At 37.5% G+C, this 16986-nt stretch overlaps 1 protein-coding gene across 1 annotated transcript; it reads left to right on the forward strand.

Moving 5' to 3' along the window:
• Window positions 1-1474: 1474 nt before the first annotated feature.
• Window positions 1475-13989, forward strand: LOC104842357 (receptor-interacting serine/threonine-protein kinase 2-like). Its single transcript, XM_010584650.1, has 11 exons — window positions 1475-1626; window positions 3896-4049; window positions 4250-4405; window positions 4547-4695; window positions 6531-6580; window positions 7717-7878; window positions 8634-8719; window positions 10266-10334; window positions 11126-11294; window positions 12203-12355; window positions 13685-13989. Exons 1-11 carry the CDS (start codon window positions 1475-1477, stop codon window positions 13987-13989), a joined length of 1605 nt encoding a protein of 534 aa, XP_010582952.1.
• Window positions 13990-16986: the final 2997 nt, after the last annotated feature.

Here is a 16986-nt window from a genome sequence, read left to right on the forward strand (position 1 = left end):
TTTCAAATTTCATGAAACTCTTAACCAGTCCCTCAGCCTCATACCATACTGGATTTATTCTTTAAGGAAACTAAGTGAAGCACTTAAGGCAGCTATTGCTTTCAAACTACAATAATCTAACAAAAAGCAAAAAGTTCAACTGTGCTTTCCCATCAGAATCAAGTACAGTTAAAGCTGCACTCGTAAATCAGCTGCTGAATTTTTATTTGCATTTTGATTGTGGTTAGATGCAAAACTGAGCTTAGTACCTCTCTGATTGTGAAACATGGCTGCGTGGCCCAGCTGACCTACTGAGATTAACCGAAAATAAGTTGGTCATGAACTAGAAGCAGTTCAGCCATGAGCATAGACTAATTTATCATCAGGGACTTGTCCTTTTTTTTTTTTTTTTTTTTTTTTTTACTCATGGAGTACAAGTGATGTGCTCAAAGTCAGAAGACTTTCAGGCCTCCTGTATCCCAGGAGCTCTTTGTAGAACACATCATCTTCTAGAAGAACACAATTCACACTCAACAGTCCTTACTGGTTACTTCAAATTTTTGGCCCTGTTGCTTCAGTTCCCTCCTGTGTTTCCTTTTCTAACCCTGGTCTACTGGACCCTGAAGGGAGTATTCCAGTTTGAGTTCTTCTGACTCACTGACCACTGATCTTGCAGTAATCCTTACCAATGGTTTTATCCCATCTGTTTTCTTGGCTTGCTTGTTTTCCTCTTTCACTACTGACTTTGTGGTTATCTCTAGTCTAATGTAGCTTCACAGTTGTGAATAAAAATGTTACTTGCATAGTAACACAGGTGATGATTTGCAGAGGTTATCTCTAATCCACATGCATTGCCATGCAATGTGTCTGAGACATTCAGATGGCTGTAGAGAGGTAATGTATTGAGAGTATTGGCCAAACTAGAGGCTGCTATGAAGACACAAGCCCATTTAGCAGAGTTCTGCCAGCTTACAGCAGCAGGAAATTTGCCTTTTGCCTTGCTTTTGCATTTACATGTGATGCTGTATTAAAGAATACATGCAAGAATGATGCTGAACACACTGACATGAGTTACTGAATAATTGCCTTTTTTGAGAAGCAGCGAAACTGTATGTTTGTCTAGCATGTAACCGTAAGATACTAGTTTGTTGTCTACATAGTTCAGCATCACTTTAAAATCACACTCTATATTATAAATACTGGCCCAACATTTCAAAGTCATCAGGTGGAAATAATAATGAGCAATTAATTAGCACCTTGCAGTCTCAGATGGCAAGTTATGGTCCAGACACTCCTTTGCAATTAATGTGTTTTTCCTGGTTTTATAAGGAAAGTCTGACACAGTGGTAAAAGGAAGCCTGTTGGATTAGGGTAATAGTTACCTGGGAAGTAAGGGGTGGTGCAGCTTCGCTGTGCTTTGGTAGTAGTGACATAAAGTAGTTCTTAAAACTTGTTTTCTTTTCTGCCATTTTTTCCCCAAGCCAGCCACCAAGAAATGGCCAAATCATTACCTGTAGTAGCCCAGGAAGATGTGGATAGCTTTACCTTGACCAGGACAGGCTCAGGCTTTGCACTCAAAGCCTTTCATATTTCTTGGAACACTCACATCTCTGTGAAGCTGCTGACCAGCCAGGACACTACAGGGAGGTACGTGTCTCATTTGGCCAACTAACTGAGCCGGTGGGCAGCACAGACCTGCAGCGATGGCACCAGAATGAATCATGGCATGCCCAGGACCATCTGATTCCTAAAGACATCTCCATTCCTAGAAATCCTGATTAGCCAAGAGGCAACTAGGAGGAAGTTCTACTGAGAAACAAGCTGTATGGTTTTTTACAAATTTTTATAAAAGTAGAGCTTAATCCTGAAGTCATTAATTATCTCTACTATAATAATGTCTACAAACCCCTGATCAGTAATACTCAGCATGCTATGTTACTACATCTTTCTGGAGGTCCCTGAAGAGATCTCAGTTGAACTTAACATAAAACAGCACGTACAGGTGACAGTGTAGAGAAAGAGGAGGAGGGAGGGATAATGGTCATGGTTACAGGGCAGTGAGATGTGTACATGTCCTAATTATAAAAACAAATGAGCAGTAACTGACAGGCGTCAGCCTACTGACCACAAAATTCCAGGGTGCAACAAAACCACAGAAAGTTTCCAAGAGTAACCACAAGCTACTTTTGATGAAGCAAGACCAAAGCATTTTAGGGAATGCACTGACCTGACTGTTTATCAAAAGGAGTGCCTGATGTGCATCCACGGACTAGTTAGTCCTGTTAACTGGGAAAGCTGCCATTCAAGCGGCTTTTGTTAAAAGTAAATACAAAAGGGTCCTACTTGAATACATAGTGTTGTATTTGTTCCATTATAAAGGCAGGGGAGGAAAAAAACAGTATTTCATACAAATATTTTTAAATGGACAGTTTAAATTTTCAGTGATACTTCAAAAACCACATGCTGCCAGAATTTGAGAACAGTTAAGAATTGTAAGGTTTGGTGGGGTTTTTTTGTGGTTGGGGAGGAGGATTGCTTGTTTTTTGGACAATAGAAGTCCAGCAATTCTGTAATCTGAACAAATGTTATTTGTTTGGTAGCTTGTTTAAAGAAGAAAGCTTCCTCCATCCCCTATCCACATTTTCTTTAAATCAAACAAACCAACCCCAAAACAAAACAGTTAAAGTTACAGAAATCAACATTTTACTTTGCTTTGAATTTAACATGCTACCCTGATTTGACATCTTTTCACTCACACTTTTTTCCCTAAAACTAAAGCCACTGTTTTGTTCGTGTCTCTCTTTCTACCATTCTGATCTCTTGTTTACACTACACAGTGTTTAGGAAAGCTGGGAGAATAAACTGTGTTTTACTCCAGCTGCAAAATGTTTAACTGTGTGCTGAGGATAAATATTTAGATTTGTGGAAATAAGTGTTAAAACAGGTGGGGCTGTGAATTACTTCCCGTAATTAGTTTACAGGCTTGTGAATCAACACAGTAAATATGAGAAACTGAAACTGAAGTCTCATATAAGAGCTGGTTAGAATAATGAGACTGAGTTCCAGGTCTGTTGAAATCAACTGAATCTTGAATTAATTTTAATGAATTTTCAGCTCACAAGTACCATAGAGTAGAGATAATCAGATCTTTAAAATAAAACATGCAATTAACAAAAATTGAACATGTAGCAGAAGTTCAGTTGCTTCCACAAAAAAGCACAATTTAATTGATAGTTCAGTGTTTCCTGTGCATGAAGAAGTAACTGTCTGAAGTTTAGATAACAAAACTGTATTCTTCTGATGATGATCAAAGCTTTGCTGTAAATAAACTGTTTGAATTCAGGTCTACAGTCCAACCACAGTTGAGTTTGAATTAAATTTGGCAAAGTCACTAGAGTTGTACTGTTTACATCAAATCTGAATTTGGCCTCACTTTTCTATAATACTCTGACATGCTGTATCATATCTCATTTCTATAATATGGTCCCATTAGATAAGCATGGAAGATAATAATTTCCCTGTAAATGTGGATCTCGCTAATAGCAGAAGGATATAACACAAGTTCTTGGGGACACTAAGGGGAAAAAAATTGATTTTTCTTACTCTAGCATTTCATATAACTCAGCTTTCTCCTGCCTTTGCACTTCAATCTTGCTTTAAACTGTGCTCTTACATTCATAGTAAAGCATCCAGAGGTCTTTCATGTTATATTAGAAAAATACACTACACAAGGGATTGCTTCATTTTCTTAGAATTGTTTGGAAAGATGATATAATACTGGTTTTATTGGTAGAATTATATTAGCTTGTGTTCAATCATATGATTATCTCTCATTTCCATATCCTACACTATCTCATCTCCAGCTGAAATTCCCTTCAGTCTAACCTGCCTCTAATGCTTTTTTGTTTTTTAACAGGGAGTGGAAGTTGCTACTTCAGGATATAGCAAGTGTCAGACGCTATGAGTCTGAACGTCTCCTGCCTTCTCTTGGGATTTACCAGTACCATGGACTTGTGGGTATAGTGACTGAATGGATGAACAATGGATCCCTCCACTCGCTCATCCATGAGGTACATAAAAGAAGTCATCTTTTATGTGACAAAAATAATTACAAGGTCAGCCAACAGAGAACAATCACCATGTAAATTATGGACAGTAGTCACAGTCAACCTGTTCTTTAGCTTCTATATTGTACTTCTGTTTATTGTCAAATGAAAATGTGAATTGTAACAATTTCACACTACCAACACCTGTATTTTGTGTTACTTAGCGTCAGCTGTACCCAGAACTTCCATTTCCCTTACTCATAAGGATCCTGTCAGATGTGGCTGAAGGGCTGCATCACCTTCACAGCCTCAAACCAGCTTTCTGCCACTGCAGCCTGAAACCTTCCAATGTGCTTTTGGATACGCAGTACAGAGCCAAGGTAGGAGCTTCTACTTTTAGCCTATTAATGTAAAATACAGTGATTGTCCTATTGTTGCATATATTTATCCTAATAGTCAACATTTAATACCAAGACTTGAGGTATTGTTACTCAAATTTATTTTTTGTCCCATCTCTGTAGATATCGGATTATGGTCTAATCAACTGGAGGAGTCAGCAACTGAGGTCAGACCTGCAGAACTGCAATCGGAGAAACTGCCAGTATTTAGTGTATCTCCCTCCTGAAATACTTGAAGGAGGCCTTCCTTCCCAGGAAGGTGATATTTACAGGTGAATGGAATTTCTAAGGGCAGGTCATACCTAGTCCTTGTTACATTCTACAATGCTGCTGAAATACTTATTTTCAAAGACACTACAGTAAAAATGCCAGATCTACACAATGCAGTAGGATAGTATTCCCTGAGGCCAATTACAGCAGTAAATTAAATTTGAAATTCCCTATATTTGGTGAATAATATACCAAGGTTAAGAACTGTTCTCAAAGTTCATCATATAAATATTTATATAATGGACCCAAATGTTTTAAAAGGGTAACGTAGCTGTCAAAACTTTCATATACATTTAGAAACCTAATAACTACTTCACATAGTTTCTAAGCATGAACTGTTGTTGGCTTTAGTTTCAGGAAGAACATTTCATGCCTAAATGAGGCCCAGGTAAAAATAAGACCTTTCTCTCAATAGTGTCCCATTAAGGTCCTATGGAATCTCTGCTGGAATAACCTACTGAGCCGCTCAAGCATTCATACTTTTTAACGAAGTCATTTATCCAAAGGAGGAAGATAACCTATTTCCATGTGTTCCTTTTGTATATATTACATGCTCGAATTGCAACTTTTGTCTGTATGGACATAGGTCTTTACAACTGGCATACAGAGCCTGTGGACTAACATTATAAATAACTTCTAAGCATGACCACTCTTCTGTTTTCAGAGCTTTTATAGAAGCAACTAATTCAAACTCCTGCTTTTTTGTCACAGAGGTAGGCTCTAAGATGAGTCAAACAATGCATACACTTGAGGAGACCTATAAATGATGTGACTAATCTGATGTTGTTCATAAACACAAGATTTTTGCGCAGGAAGAGTGGAGGCTTATTTTCAGGTAGCATAATTCATTTTCCAATGTGTCATTCTTGTATAATTTTAGATGCTCAGATGTGACTCAGTGCATGAGATAGGTGTATGTTGAGACAGTGGTGCAACAGAGAAAACAAAAGTATGTGTCATATGTGAAATATTAAGTACATGTAAGTTACATGTATGCCCACGTTACATTAATACTTTCCTCGAGGATATTTAAGTAAAAGCACCTTCAGGTTTTATGTGGAAATAAGACAGAAGAGGGGATGTTTTTAAACATTGTAATTCAGCACTGCAGCAAGCTATATGAGTAAGCAGGTATGTTTATCCTAGAACTGCTTCTTCCCCTTTTGATTGCTTTGCTTCTGACTCATCCATAGCCTGCTTTCTCTCTTCCAGCAGCCTCCTTGCTTCTGCCTCTGATTTTGCAGATTGAGATTTTTATCAAACAACTGTATTTTATATGATCTGAGTTGTGGGCTACATATGTAGATCTATGGTATCACTGGAATACTTCCTAAGATGTTAGAAAAGGAAAAAGGTATTTGGAGCCCCATCAAAATTTGCCAAAGAAAACAGACATAGAGTGGGTCAGAATCAAGTTTTTGGTAGGTTAACTAATGTGCTTGTCAGTACCTGCTGAAAGTCCAGCTCTTTCAGTTGCTAGTTAAATTACTTGAAAACAAAACAAAAATGATAGAGAAAGCACAACAGAAGATTTCGAAATTCACAGGAGCAAATGGAGATAAGGCAGTAATGTGAAATGTAATTCTAATTGATCCTATGTTTTAAAAAAAAAAAAATTAAAAATTTAATTCTAACTGATTTATTATAAGAACAGTTCAGCTGAAAACTGAAACTTCGTAATGCAGGAAAAAGGATCTTGTCAAATTAGGAAAGACTTGGACAGATTTTGTCTTGAAAAACTCCCTTCTCTTAAACCCGTGAAATTTCTCTTGGAAATGAGAACATAGATACAGATTGCAAACTAATAAATGGTCTTTCGCTGTTCTGTTTTTTTCAGTTTTGGAATGCTGTGTTGGGAAAGCCTAAGCAGACAGAAACCTTTTGAAGGTATTTATCTCTGTTGTTCATGTCAGAATTTGTGTTGCCCTAATCTCTCCCACAAATTCCCTTATTGCAGGGAAATTATGATACCAACAGCTCTGTCTTTTCAGATGTCCCTCTGCCTTCTATTAATGTTACAGCACAAATCACATGGGATGTAAAAATTAGAATCCCTCAAAAAACCCTCAGTGTTTCCGAAGAAGCTGATCTTTCTGAAGGGGAAAGGCATAGCTTCATACCCCACTTGTATCATCTCTCTGTGTTTGCTGAAGCACTCTGTTACTGAGTTGGGTTTTCCACTTATCTTTAGTGAGGAAGAATACCACTTTATATTTGACAGTTGTCACTTTAAAATCAGGGAATATTTTAGTGACAAGCAGCTAACTAGATTACCAGAATGCTCATTTTTAAAGTTGCCATGAGTTTCAAATCCTGATCAAGAAATGCCAGTTCATGCTGAATCCTCTTAAGCAAGCAGGGAATCTTACTTTCTTAGATGAAAGTGTGACCAGTTTTAAAGAACTGAGTTTGCAAAGCATTGCATAATAATTGTCACAGTCTAGGAATGATCCCTGTTTCACGGAGAGATCAGCGAAAGGTTTCTTTGCTATGGGCTGCATTCTGCATGACAAAACTGATTGAAGGACTCCTGTATTTTACAGGCTGAGGACCTTTTAGAAATACTGCATAGAGTAGTATCTTAACGTTCATACAGCTTATGGCTGCCATCTCGTGGCTGCCCAAAGTGGGGGGGGGGGGGGGTGTATAATAGGAGTTATATTCTTATAATGCAGGCTTTAAATAAAGGCTTTATATAAAACTATGTGCTTAGAATATGCCCCTAATAATTACATGTATTCCTGAGGTATCTGTGCATGTAGTTTACAATGCATATTTACATATCCATTTGTGACTTATTACTTGGACAGAGTTCTTTATCCTGAAATGTCCTGTTGCAATAAGTACCTGTAGTTATTGTTAAAGGTTAGCATATCTATTTACAAGAGTGTTAATATATTTTTTACTTTTAAAAAAGCAATCTTTGTTTTAAAATACACAAAGTAACTTATGCTGAATATCATTTTAAGAGAGTTCTGAGGTCTTTAATGTTTTTTGCAGTGATGTTTTCTTCTATATTGCAGGTCAAACAACCCTGCTGGAAGTTTTGACAGGAATCTGCAGCAGTTTGCGGCCTGGCATTTCAGAAAAGTTTATACCAAGCAATTTGCCTGAGAGGAATAGACTGTTGCACCTTATCACTCTGTGCTGGCATCAGGAACCAGATTATAGACCATGTACTCCAGGTAACATTCAGGATTTGCTTTCTTTGCAAGATTTGTAATGGAGATAGTTTTGCTGGGAACATTGCTCTAGCACTCTAAATCAATGACATAAAAAATGAAGTGGAAGTAGTCTTTAGATCATCAGAGTACTGTAGGTGTTTTTTCTAACCAAAGATTCCTACCAGAAATGGCTTACTTATCTCCAAAATTGTGTTTAGTGCAAAGTAAAAATGAGTAAAAATAAAGGAAGGGATATTATCACCTATATATAGTAGTTTAACAATGATCAACCTGTCTTCAGCATTCTTGATTCCAATACATAACCAGTTCCCTTTCAAGTGTGCTATCATTGTTTACTTTAGTGGAATTGTTATGTTTACCATCACTTTCTAAAAAGATAGCCAAGAAAAGTCAAAACTGTGATATTTGAGGACTTCTGAGCAAATTTCAAAGCTGAAGTGCTAAGGAAACAGTTTGCATCTAGCTTTATTGTGACAGATTTATACAGTCATGTGTAAACCTTTTGCAAGTAAACTCACTACATCTGTATTAACATTTAAGAAAATGTGATTTTTATATGACTGTAACCATTCCTTAAAATCAGTTCAAAAAGGAAACCAAGAGGAGGTATGAGGTCAAAGTTGTATTAACCAATTTCATCTAGTTCATCCAGCAACTCACCATAGTAATAAACTTAGTAGCAATATGCTGATGCTTAAATATATATGCACTTTCATACATAATGTGGTATTTTAAAGGCTTTATTACCCCTGCAGAATGTGTAGACCTTCTAAATGGAATTTTGACAAGTATAAATAAGGAGGCAATTTCCACTGCAATCTACAATCTGATGGATGCAAAGGTTAGTGCAAAATTTAAGTTTTGTTCTCCTACAAAGACATTACTTGATTCTTTCAATAGCAATCTTTGTGGTCCAAAACCAGGAAAGGCTTTGTCTTCATTGTTTTATGGGACATGCCAGAGAGCTGGAGAGTACCCTTTAGCACTTCAGGTTCATTCAGGAATTGCCGAAAATAAATATTGTGAGGTTCTCTAGACACTGTGTCAATTGCTACCTGCAATTATAAAAATACGGCAGCTTCTTTCCAGTCACCAGCTGTAACCAGACTGGTAAACCCATGTGAGCGAGAACAAATATCAGCCTCAAGCAGATCAGATTAGGGCTAGAACCAAGGACAATTTTTGTTGTACATATTGGTTGGAAGAAATTTAGTCCAAAACCTGGACAGCGTTTGTACCTGTTGTAGCAATACTAGCATCAGCACTTTTCTGTACACTTCACTGCTTCTTAATTGACGTGCTTCAGGCAGAAGACACTACTTGTCCTAGGGTCTAAGAGGGTTCTCTGATACCACAGGAATGGATGGGGAATGGCCAACAATGAAGGGATACAGCTAACTCCATATACGTCTACATTGCCATGGGAAATCCGGCACAAATCTGACTGCCACAAATATAGCTATATCCTTTCTAGTAACTTAGTCACAGTGAGGAAACTAGTGACACATGCTTCAGCCCTTGAACAAGTATTCTGACTCCATCTGGATTTACACAACCCATGCTGTGTTGTCGGTTTCATTGCTGTGCTTATGCTAGTTGTTCATGTTAACGCATGCTGGATTATTTCTACATGTTGCAATCACATCCTGGGATTATAGAACAGACTTGATCAATGTTTTAATAGGTGGCATAGTTATAGTCCAAGTCCTTTTTACTACTGTTGAAGTTTATTTAGGATTGTACTGCCAAGTATTCCATAATCTGATGCTTCAATGTCCCTTGAAAAAGGTTTTCTTTTTCTATTTGCTAAATTAGCAAGGAGCACTATTTATTGTTCAAACAACTGAACCAATAATATGTCCAAAATGACTGTGAAAATGCTACTGGAGATTCTTGAAAATTGATTAATTCATAAGTGTTGAAGCATGTAAACTGAAAAACAGTTTAAGAAATCTGCTGTAGATGTACAAAATGGAAAAAAAAGTTACAAGTATTGACACATCCTTATTGCAGACAGTTTGGCATACTAAATACAGGACAGCCCTGCTGCTTGGATACTTAAAGGAAAACATGTTATAGCTAGTCCAATCTCTCTCTCTCTCTCTCTCTCGATATGGGGCTATTTTCACCTTTCCCTGCATGATTCAAACCTGGGTTTTAAAATAAATTTGAAACAGCAGAAACAGTAACAGGGTAGAGTTGCGTCAGACTCTATGCCCACTTACATCTGTTAAAATGCAAAACTGCTCTGTGGAATTCACTCTTACTATGTATCAGTGTATCTTAAAGTATAATATATATTGTCAGTATAAATTCTTGCTCCTGACTACTGTGAATTGAACAAACTGTATGTATACTTACTGGAGTTACTGTGCTATTTCTTCCAGGAGATGGCACTTAATGCATGCAAAGGTTCAGAAATACACACATTGCAGATGGGCACATGCAATTCAGAGGTGAGTAGATGGCACGAGAGTCTTACACGAGTACTTCATAAGCTGCCTGTTTTTCCTGCCAGCCCTAACAATGTATAATACAAACACTGTGGGGCAAAATATCCCTAACCCTTTTTGTCCGTAACCAGGATAAGTCCATCCGGTTAACCAACAAAAAACACTGTTTTACCTTCTTACAAGCAGCTGACTCTGATGTTGCTCTTGCAAAAACAACCTCCTCTGTTTAAGAGTTGCTTTGAACCTCTGCTTCTTGAAGAGGTCCTAATGAAATTGCAAAAGTCTAGCCTTCCTCGTACTGTGTTCAAAATGATGGCTGGAAAAACTCCTAGGCTGAATTCTAGCATTTTCAACCAGTTTTCTTAGAGCAACACCAGCTGCTTTGTGATAACTCCAAAATACAGTTAACTCCCATTTTCAAAGTGATTTTGGCACTTGTGGCAAGCCTGCCAATACTGAAAGATACAGAGACAGAACTGAAGCTCACATGCCTGGATCAGAGCTAGCTTTGAACAGCTCAAGTTCTAGTGACACCATGGCTGCTGGCAGCACAGGCTGCAGACGCAATCTGGGACTGCAGTAAACTCTAGGACAGTTAGCCTATGGATCTGTGCTGCCATGGTGACTCAGGGTAACTACCTAAAGTTGAATTCAGTATGTCTGTATGCTCAACAGCTGCATACCTGCCCTGCCCTGTGATATGACTGCCTTATTCCAAGAGAAAACTTCTTAGAAGAGGGTTTGGAACAAAAGATTCCAAGAAGATAATTCTTCTCTATTTTGATCTTTTTCAGGTCATCTGTCCACAAAAAACCAACCACTTAATCAGCAAGAAAATTCCTTTTGTAGTGCAAAGCTTGTCAACTATTCTACTTGATAGCAGTGCAAAAAATGCAGGAAGAGAAAATATTCTTGAGACGGGTCTGGCAAATACTATGCCACAGAACGCAACAACAAAGAAAGGTCTCTACCTTGAAACATACTCAGCTCCAGATATTCTAAGAAAAGGATAAATATTACCACGTTTTCCATATACAAATGTTATTTTCCTTGTAAAACTGTCCCTTCTCAGAGTACAGCTGTGCCCTCTAGTGGTATCATCTGAAGCACAAGTTCACTGCAGAAAACCAGAGATGCCACAATACCTTTTGATAAAGTGTATAGATCAAAAAGCCTTTTTTGCTAAATTTTGTTTAGAACCCTGACCTGTAATGTACAGCTGCCTTTCCCTTGCACATCAAATATTGCCTGTTGCTTTCGATAGAACAAGTTCCTCCTGGGAACCACACTGCCTTGTGCCACCAGGAATAACTGCTTTTTTGTAATTTCTCATAAGAAAAAGACGTATGTTTTAAAAAGACTGTGCTGCCAGGAACACGTGAATGATTCCTGGTAATCACCATTTCCTATATAAATAACTTTCTTTACTTTTCCATTGTGGATTTATCCTATCAAAGTGTTTAAATTTGTGTCAAAAAGACTTATGTTTCCTTAAAAGCTTTTTTTGTACTCCTCATGCCTTTGGATACAAAAGTTGAGCCACAGGAAATCAATTCACTTATAGCAACATCTGCATTTCCAAGCATTTTAGTTCTGATCAACAGCCATCAGACTTACGGGCAGAATAGAATGTTCTGTAACTTCAGAAACAAATTCCTACAGACAGTTTGAAAAAGTCAGATTTGTGTAGTAATATATGCCAAAATCTTCCTAGGAATAATGATGTATTAACAAGGGCCCAAAGAACAGCTAGTAATAAGTAAGCGCTCTCAGGTTAGTCTTCAGTTCCAGTCTTCTGCAGTGGCTGACATGTGTAATGTTCTGTTGTTCAATTCAAGGGTCTGATCTTACTCATCTTAAACTTTTTCCAGATCACCCAGGCTCTGACAGCAGAAAACCAAATTCCTTTTGCATGATTCCTTTATCTGGTTCAACCACAGGTAAAGACAGCAGACAGCATAATGACCCACCACTGGCTCTTAAGCACAGACCACAACCTAGGCATCTTGAACGAGCAGTGACAGGTAAGACACCATTTCTAGTTTGAGGTGGCAATATTCTCCTTGGCCAGATCTTAGTGATTAAATTGTTTAAAGTTTGGAGGACACAGATCTCTCTAACTTTTGTGCACATTTTCAGGTATTTAATGTAATAACTGGTCCAAACTTGATACAAATGTCTCGTGAGTCTATTTGTGTGCTCCTATGTTCTCGGAAGTTCAGGCATTGGCCACTGAGAATATTGGCTTGTCCTTTTCCGGGGTCATATTCAGGCTGAGAACAGTTCTGAGAAGACCATACTAAAAATACAAAAATTATAGCACACATTGAATGTGAAATACACTAGTTATTTAAGTCTGGAAAATCCTTTTTTGTGATTTTAAGCTGTGTATTCTATACCTCTACAAAAGTAGCTACTGACTACAGAAACAAGTGACTAGGAGAAGGAGGGATCATTCATTTCATTGCTTACGCGGTCTCAGTTTTTCCTAGTGAACAGAGGCAGAAAAGGCCAGTTTCTGATTTGTGAAGCCTGCCTCTGCTTATAGGTGAAGCTTTGTGAGCTTTTGTTGCTAACTTTTTGCAAGCTGGCCTATGATAGTTCTCGCACCTAGCTGGCCATCCTTCTTCAATTTACTTCTGAGTGATGATGTAATTTCTGGATAAAACAACAGACTGGTTCAGGCAGGAAAAGTTCTTTGCAGAACTCTACTGGCAACAATCAGGAATCAGAATGACAGAGGCATGTTCTCCAAAGCAACAATGGCTTTTGGTTATTAATTTTCTCTTGGTGTATGGTATTTACTGTACACTAAAACCCCTAATATCAGTACTAAGTATTCTAATCAGTTTGTGAAAAGACACAGAGCCCAAAGCTCTTGACCATTTTGCCAAGCATATTACTTTCATTACTAGTTCAGCTTTGACGTATATTCAAGTTCCCAGTTTCACGCTACGTGTTGCAAAGTCCTACTACCGTGAACTACCTATCATCTGTGCTTCCACTTTCTACAGGACAGAGTTTTCTCATCTATGTCAAGCCAAGCTGCTTTGCATAAAGTTTGAAACAGATGCTAGATGAATAGCACAAGACCTGAAAATCTCCTCCCCTTACACAATCTGAGCACTTAATCTTTAGAAACACTTATCTTCTGTAATCTGATATTCAAGAGTTTTGAATGAAAGATGAAAATACATTGGACTAGTTTTGAACAAAGAATACAAATAAACTAACTTTTCCTACTCCTTTCCTCTATTGAGTTTGTATTTCTGGTGTTAATGCTATCATTTGCTAACAACTTCTGGAAGAAAAGAGCACTTAGTGCATCTCATTTTGTTTCCTTTTCACTCAAGATCCTAGCTGCAAAGGAAACTGCTGCCAAATACTAGCCTGCCAGAGACAGACCATACTGAGCTGCATGACAGAAGGACGCCTCAACCATATCCTCGATGTCCTTCGCTCACAGCAAATGTTGTCCCGAATGGATTATGAAACAATTACCTCTTATCCCACAGTGACTGGGCGTGCTCGGGCATTGTTGGACACTTGCCTTTGCCTTGGAGAGAGGGCAGCACAAGTTGTAGTGACTGTACTTCCAGTGACCAAATTAGTCCTCTGGGACAAGGCAGCCACTGCCCAGACTATCCTTCTAAGGTAAATAGGCTGCTGTTGTGACTTTTTTTTTTTTTGCAGTTTGTTACAGGCATCAGAGCAGTGGTAATTTGGAATGGCAATGATTCATATTAATTCCTCATAACCCATTGACTGAAGTCAAGCCTTCCTACAGCCCATGATTTTAGTCCTCTAGTAAAAAAAGCTAGCTGGATTAAAAGGTCAAGTCAACCACTGCCTGCAGAAATCACCAAGACTGGTATAACAAATTCTGATTTGGACCTCAGAGATGGGAGGAGTGCAACGTGTGCCAGACCAAATACAGTTCAAGACAGGTGACACCTGGATCATGACTTTTTGGAGGTCATGCTATGGAAGAATGGCTGTTATTAAATCCTTCCAAATAAGGATAGCAAACAGGGTACTGGAGGAGGAGAAAAAAAGTTACTGCCTTTCACTGAGCTCATATCTGAGCCAGCTGTCAGAGTGAAAGCCTTAAGAGAATCAAGACATATTTCTTCAACAGGGCCTTACGTAAGACTTGGAAATTTTATATTATGCAATAAATTATTTTATTTTCACTCACAAATGGTCACATGCTCTGAAAATGGGGCACTGATAGCAACACTTTGGAGAGGTGGGGCTTAAAGTATTTACTAAATGGAAAAACATTAATACCTTGCATCCATGTAGTTCTCTAAGTATGTCTGAAGTTCAAATGTAAAATTAAACCAGGAAGAAGAGGTGTGAAGCTGATCATTTTGAAACAGTGGTTCTGCTGAAGGGTAAAAGAAAGTAGTAAGATTATTTTAATTATAATGAAAATGAGGTTATATAAGATGCTGGGGTTTTTTGAAGGCACAGTGGGATTCCTTCAAGTTTCATGGCACTGGATTAACATGACAACTTGTTATACAATCTACAAGTATTTCAAATGCAAAACCATTTTACTCTGTTTCCCTATGTTGCAGTTGTTCTCTCTGCGGTTTCAAACTGCTTATTGAATTCAGTAGTTTGGCAGGTGCAATTTTAAATACAGGATGATGTGTTTTCTAGGCACGTTTAAGAGATAAGAAATATGTTACATCACATACTATAACGCTGCTGGGACCATAAACTTTTTTCTTTTTACATAAATTCATTAAACTTTAAGACCGCCTTGAGATAATATATTGTTACCATTAAAAGCAATGTCTATCAGAATATGTTGATAATAGTTTTGCCTATTAAAGGAGCTAAACATCTACTTCACTGAAATGTTTTCAATGTATACTTTAAATGGAAACTTTCAACAGTCTCTGCTGAAAAATGATGTCTTGCTTGTGAGGAAAAGAACTGCTGTTGTGGTGTTTTGCCTGTTTAGAAGGCATAATCAGAGTAAAACAGGTAATCATTCACCTGTGGGAAATTTTTACAGACATTTAAGAGAGAAAGTAGCAATATTGTTGAAACTTAATTATCAGCTTTCAGAAATTATTCCATTCATTTGTTCTGCTGGACACTTCATAATTCTGTGAAAGATAGGCCAGCTGGCAGGCTATGTTGATTTTTTTCTCATTATGGTTTTGGTTCTTTTCTTGAAACAGCTGCCTACTTGAGAATATAATTTGATGCCAGACCTAAGCCCAGTCTTAACTGTTAATTGCAGAACTGGCATCAAATCAGTGGGAGCACAAGTTATCCATTTTTCCAGACAGATATTTGTTCTCCTCATATCTAGCTTTCCAATGTAGGTATTTGTAACAGGATGTGACCTTAGAGTTAGATCTATTACTATCATGCTTACCCAAGTTTTTTAGAAGATAACCCAAGACAGTTTATAACGAATTACAAAACAAAGGCAAATTTGTTATTTAATATTCAAAAGAGCCTGAATAGAATTCTTTAAATATGTTGTTTAATAATAACTCTATCCACAACCAGATTTTTGCCACCTTGCTCAACTGAAATCAATGTATGAGTTTGAGATTTTTTTGTATCGATACTTTGGCTAAAAGCATTGTCATAACTAACTATGCTGCTGCCAAAGCCTTGCTATAAACATACTTAAGTTAATGTAGCCAAATGCACAGACTTCCCCATAACTCTCCCTTGTATAATATAAACATTTAAACTTTGGGGTGGTTTGACAGCTGCAGCTGTTGGGAATCTTTAAGTGTGGTATTTTTGAAGGGATGCTACTAGTTTATTGAAATGAAACTGCTGTTGATACAAAAAGTTTTGATACAAAACTAGAATACAGTGACCTGAAACTAGCACCATTTCATTTTGTCTCGCCAAAAATACATACTCTTGTAAGGCCTATAATGTGTTGGCTATGTAAAAAAGACATTAATGTAATGTGTTGATCACTGATGTGAAGTATCAAACTGCTTAAAGTTTATGGTATTCTACTTGTACCCATTAGTTCATTAGCTAAGATTTCTATTGTCCTTGTCTCTGTGTTCTGCAGTTATCTTGATATCACAAAACAATATAGAATAAATGACACTGAGCAAGAGTAAAGATAGAAGACTCAAACTGTTCTTCAGTATCTATGGGAGGAAACAAGGCTTGAATGCGAAGGATGTCTAGAGTCCCAGGAAGGACATATAAAAAATGGGTAGCTCTAGAAAACAGCAAAGGGAATAATAAAAAGAAGTCACTTCAGGACTGACCATACAAAGTGATTAGTAAAACTCTCTCTTGCAGTTAATCAGAAAAGACAAAAGTACAATTAATAGATGTTAAAAATATTCATATTCAAATTCTATGAAGCTATTTAGATTTGTTAAAGGAACAGTAAGAGGAGTAGGCAGATGGTTTTTTTTTTTTTACTTTACTGTAATATATTTTTCTTCTTGTTGCTGGTTGCAGCTATCTTTTGCTGACTTGTAAAAAGGTGACTGTCCCTTGCCCTTTTTCCTATCTATACAACACCTTTATCTTAGCTGGGATACTTCCTGCAACGTAAGAACCTCTGCACTAGAATTTGTTTGAGGTTAATTTGTGGAAAATTAATCTGAGGTTCTGGAATGAAATGTCTAAGAGATTAGTCCTTCCA

Source organism: Haliaeetus leucocephalus, unplaced genomic scaffold, assembly GCF_000737465.1.
Source record: "Haliaeetus leucocephalus isolate CR32 unplaced genomic scaffold, Haliaeetus_leucocephalus-4.0 Scaffold92, whole genome shotgun sequence".
Lineage (NCBI taxonomy): Eukaryota > Metazoa > Chordata > Aves > Accipitriformes > Accipitridae > Haliaeetus > Haliaeetus leucocephalus.

Excerpts from the sequence above, each read along its gene's own strand:
- LOC104842357 (XM_010584650.1), top strand. The coding sequence starts at position 1,475 with ATGGCCAAATCATTACCTGTAGTAGCCCAGGAAGATGTGGATAGCTTT. Across the intron at positions 10,335-11,125 it reads TGGGCACATGCAATTCAGAG|GTCATCTGTCCACAAAAAAC; the intron begins GTGAGTAGATGG and ends GATCTTTTTCAG. Across the intron at positions 11,295-12,202 it reads GAACGCAACAACAAAGAAAG|ATCACCCAGGCTCTGACAGC; the intron begins GTCTCTACCTTG and ends AACTTTTTCCAG.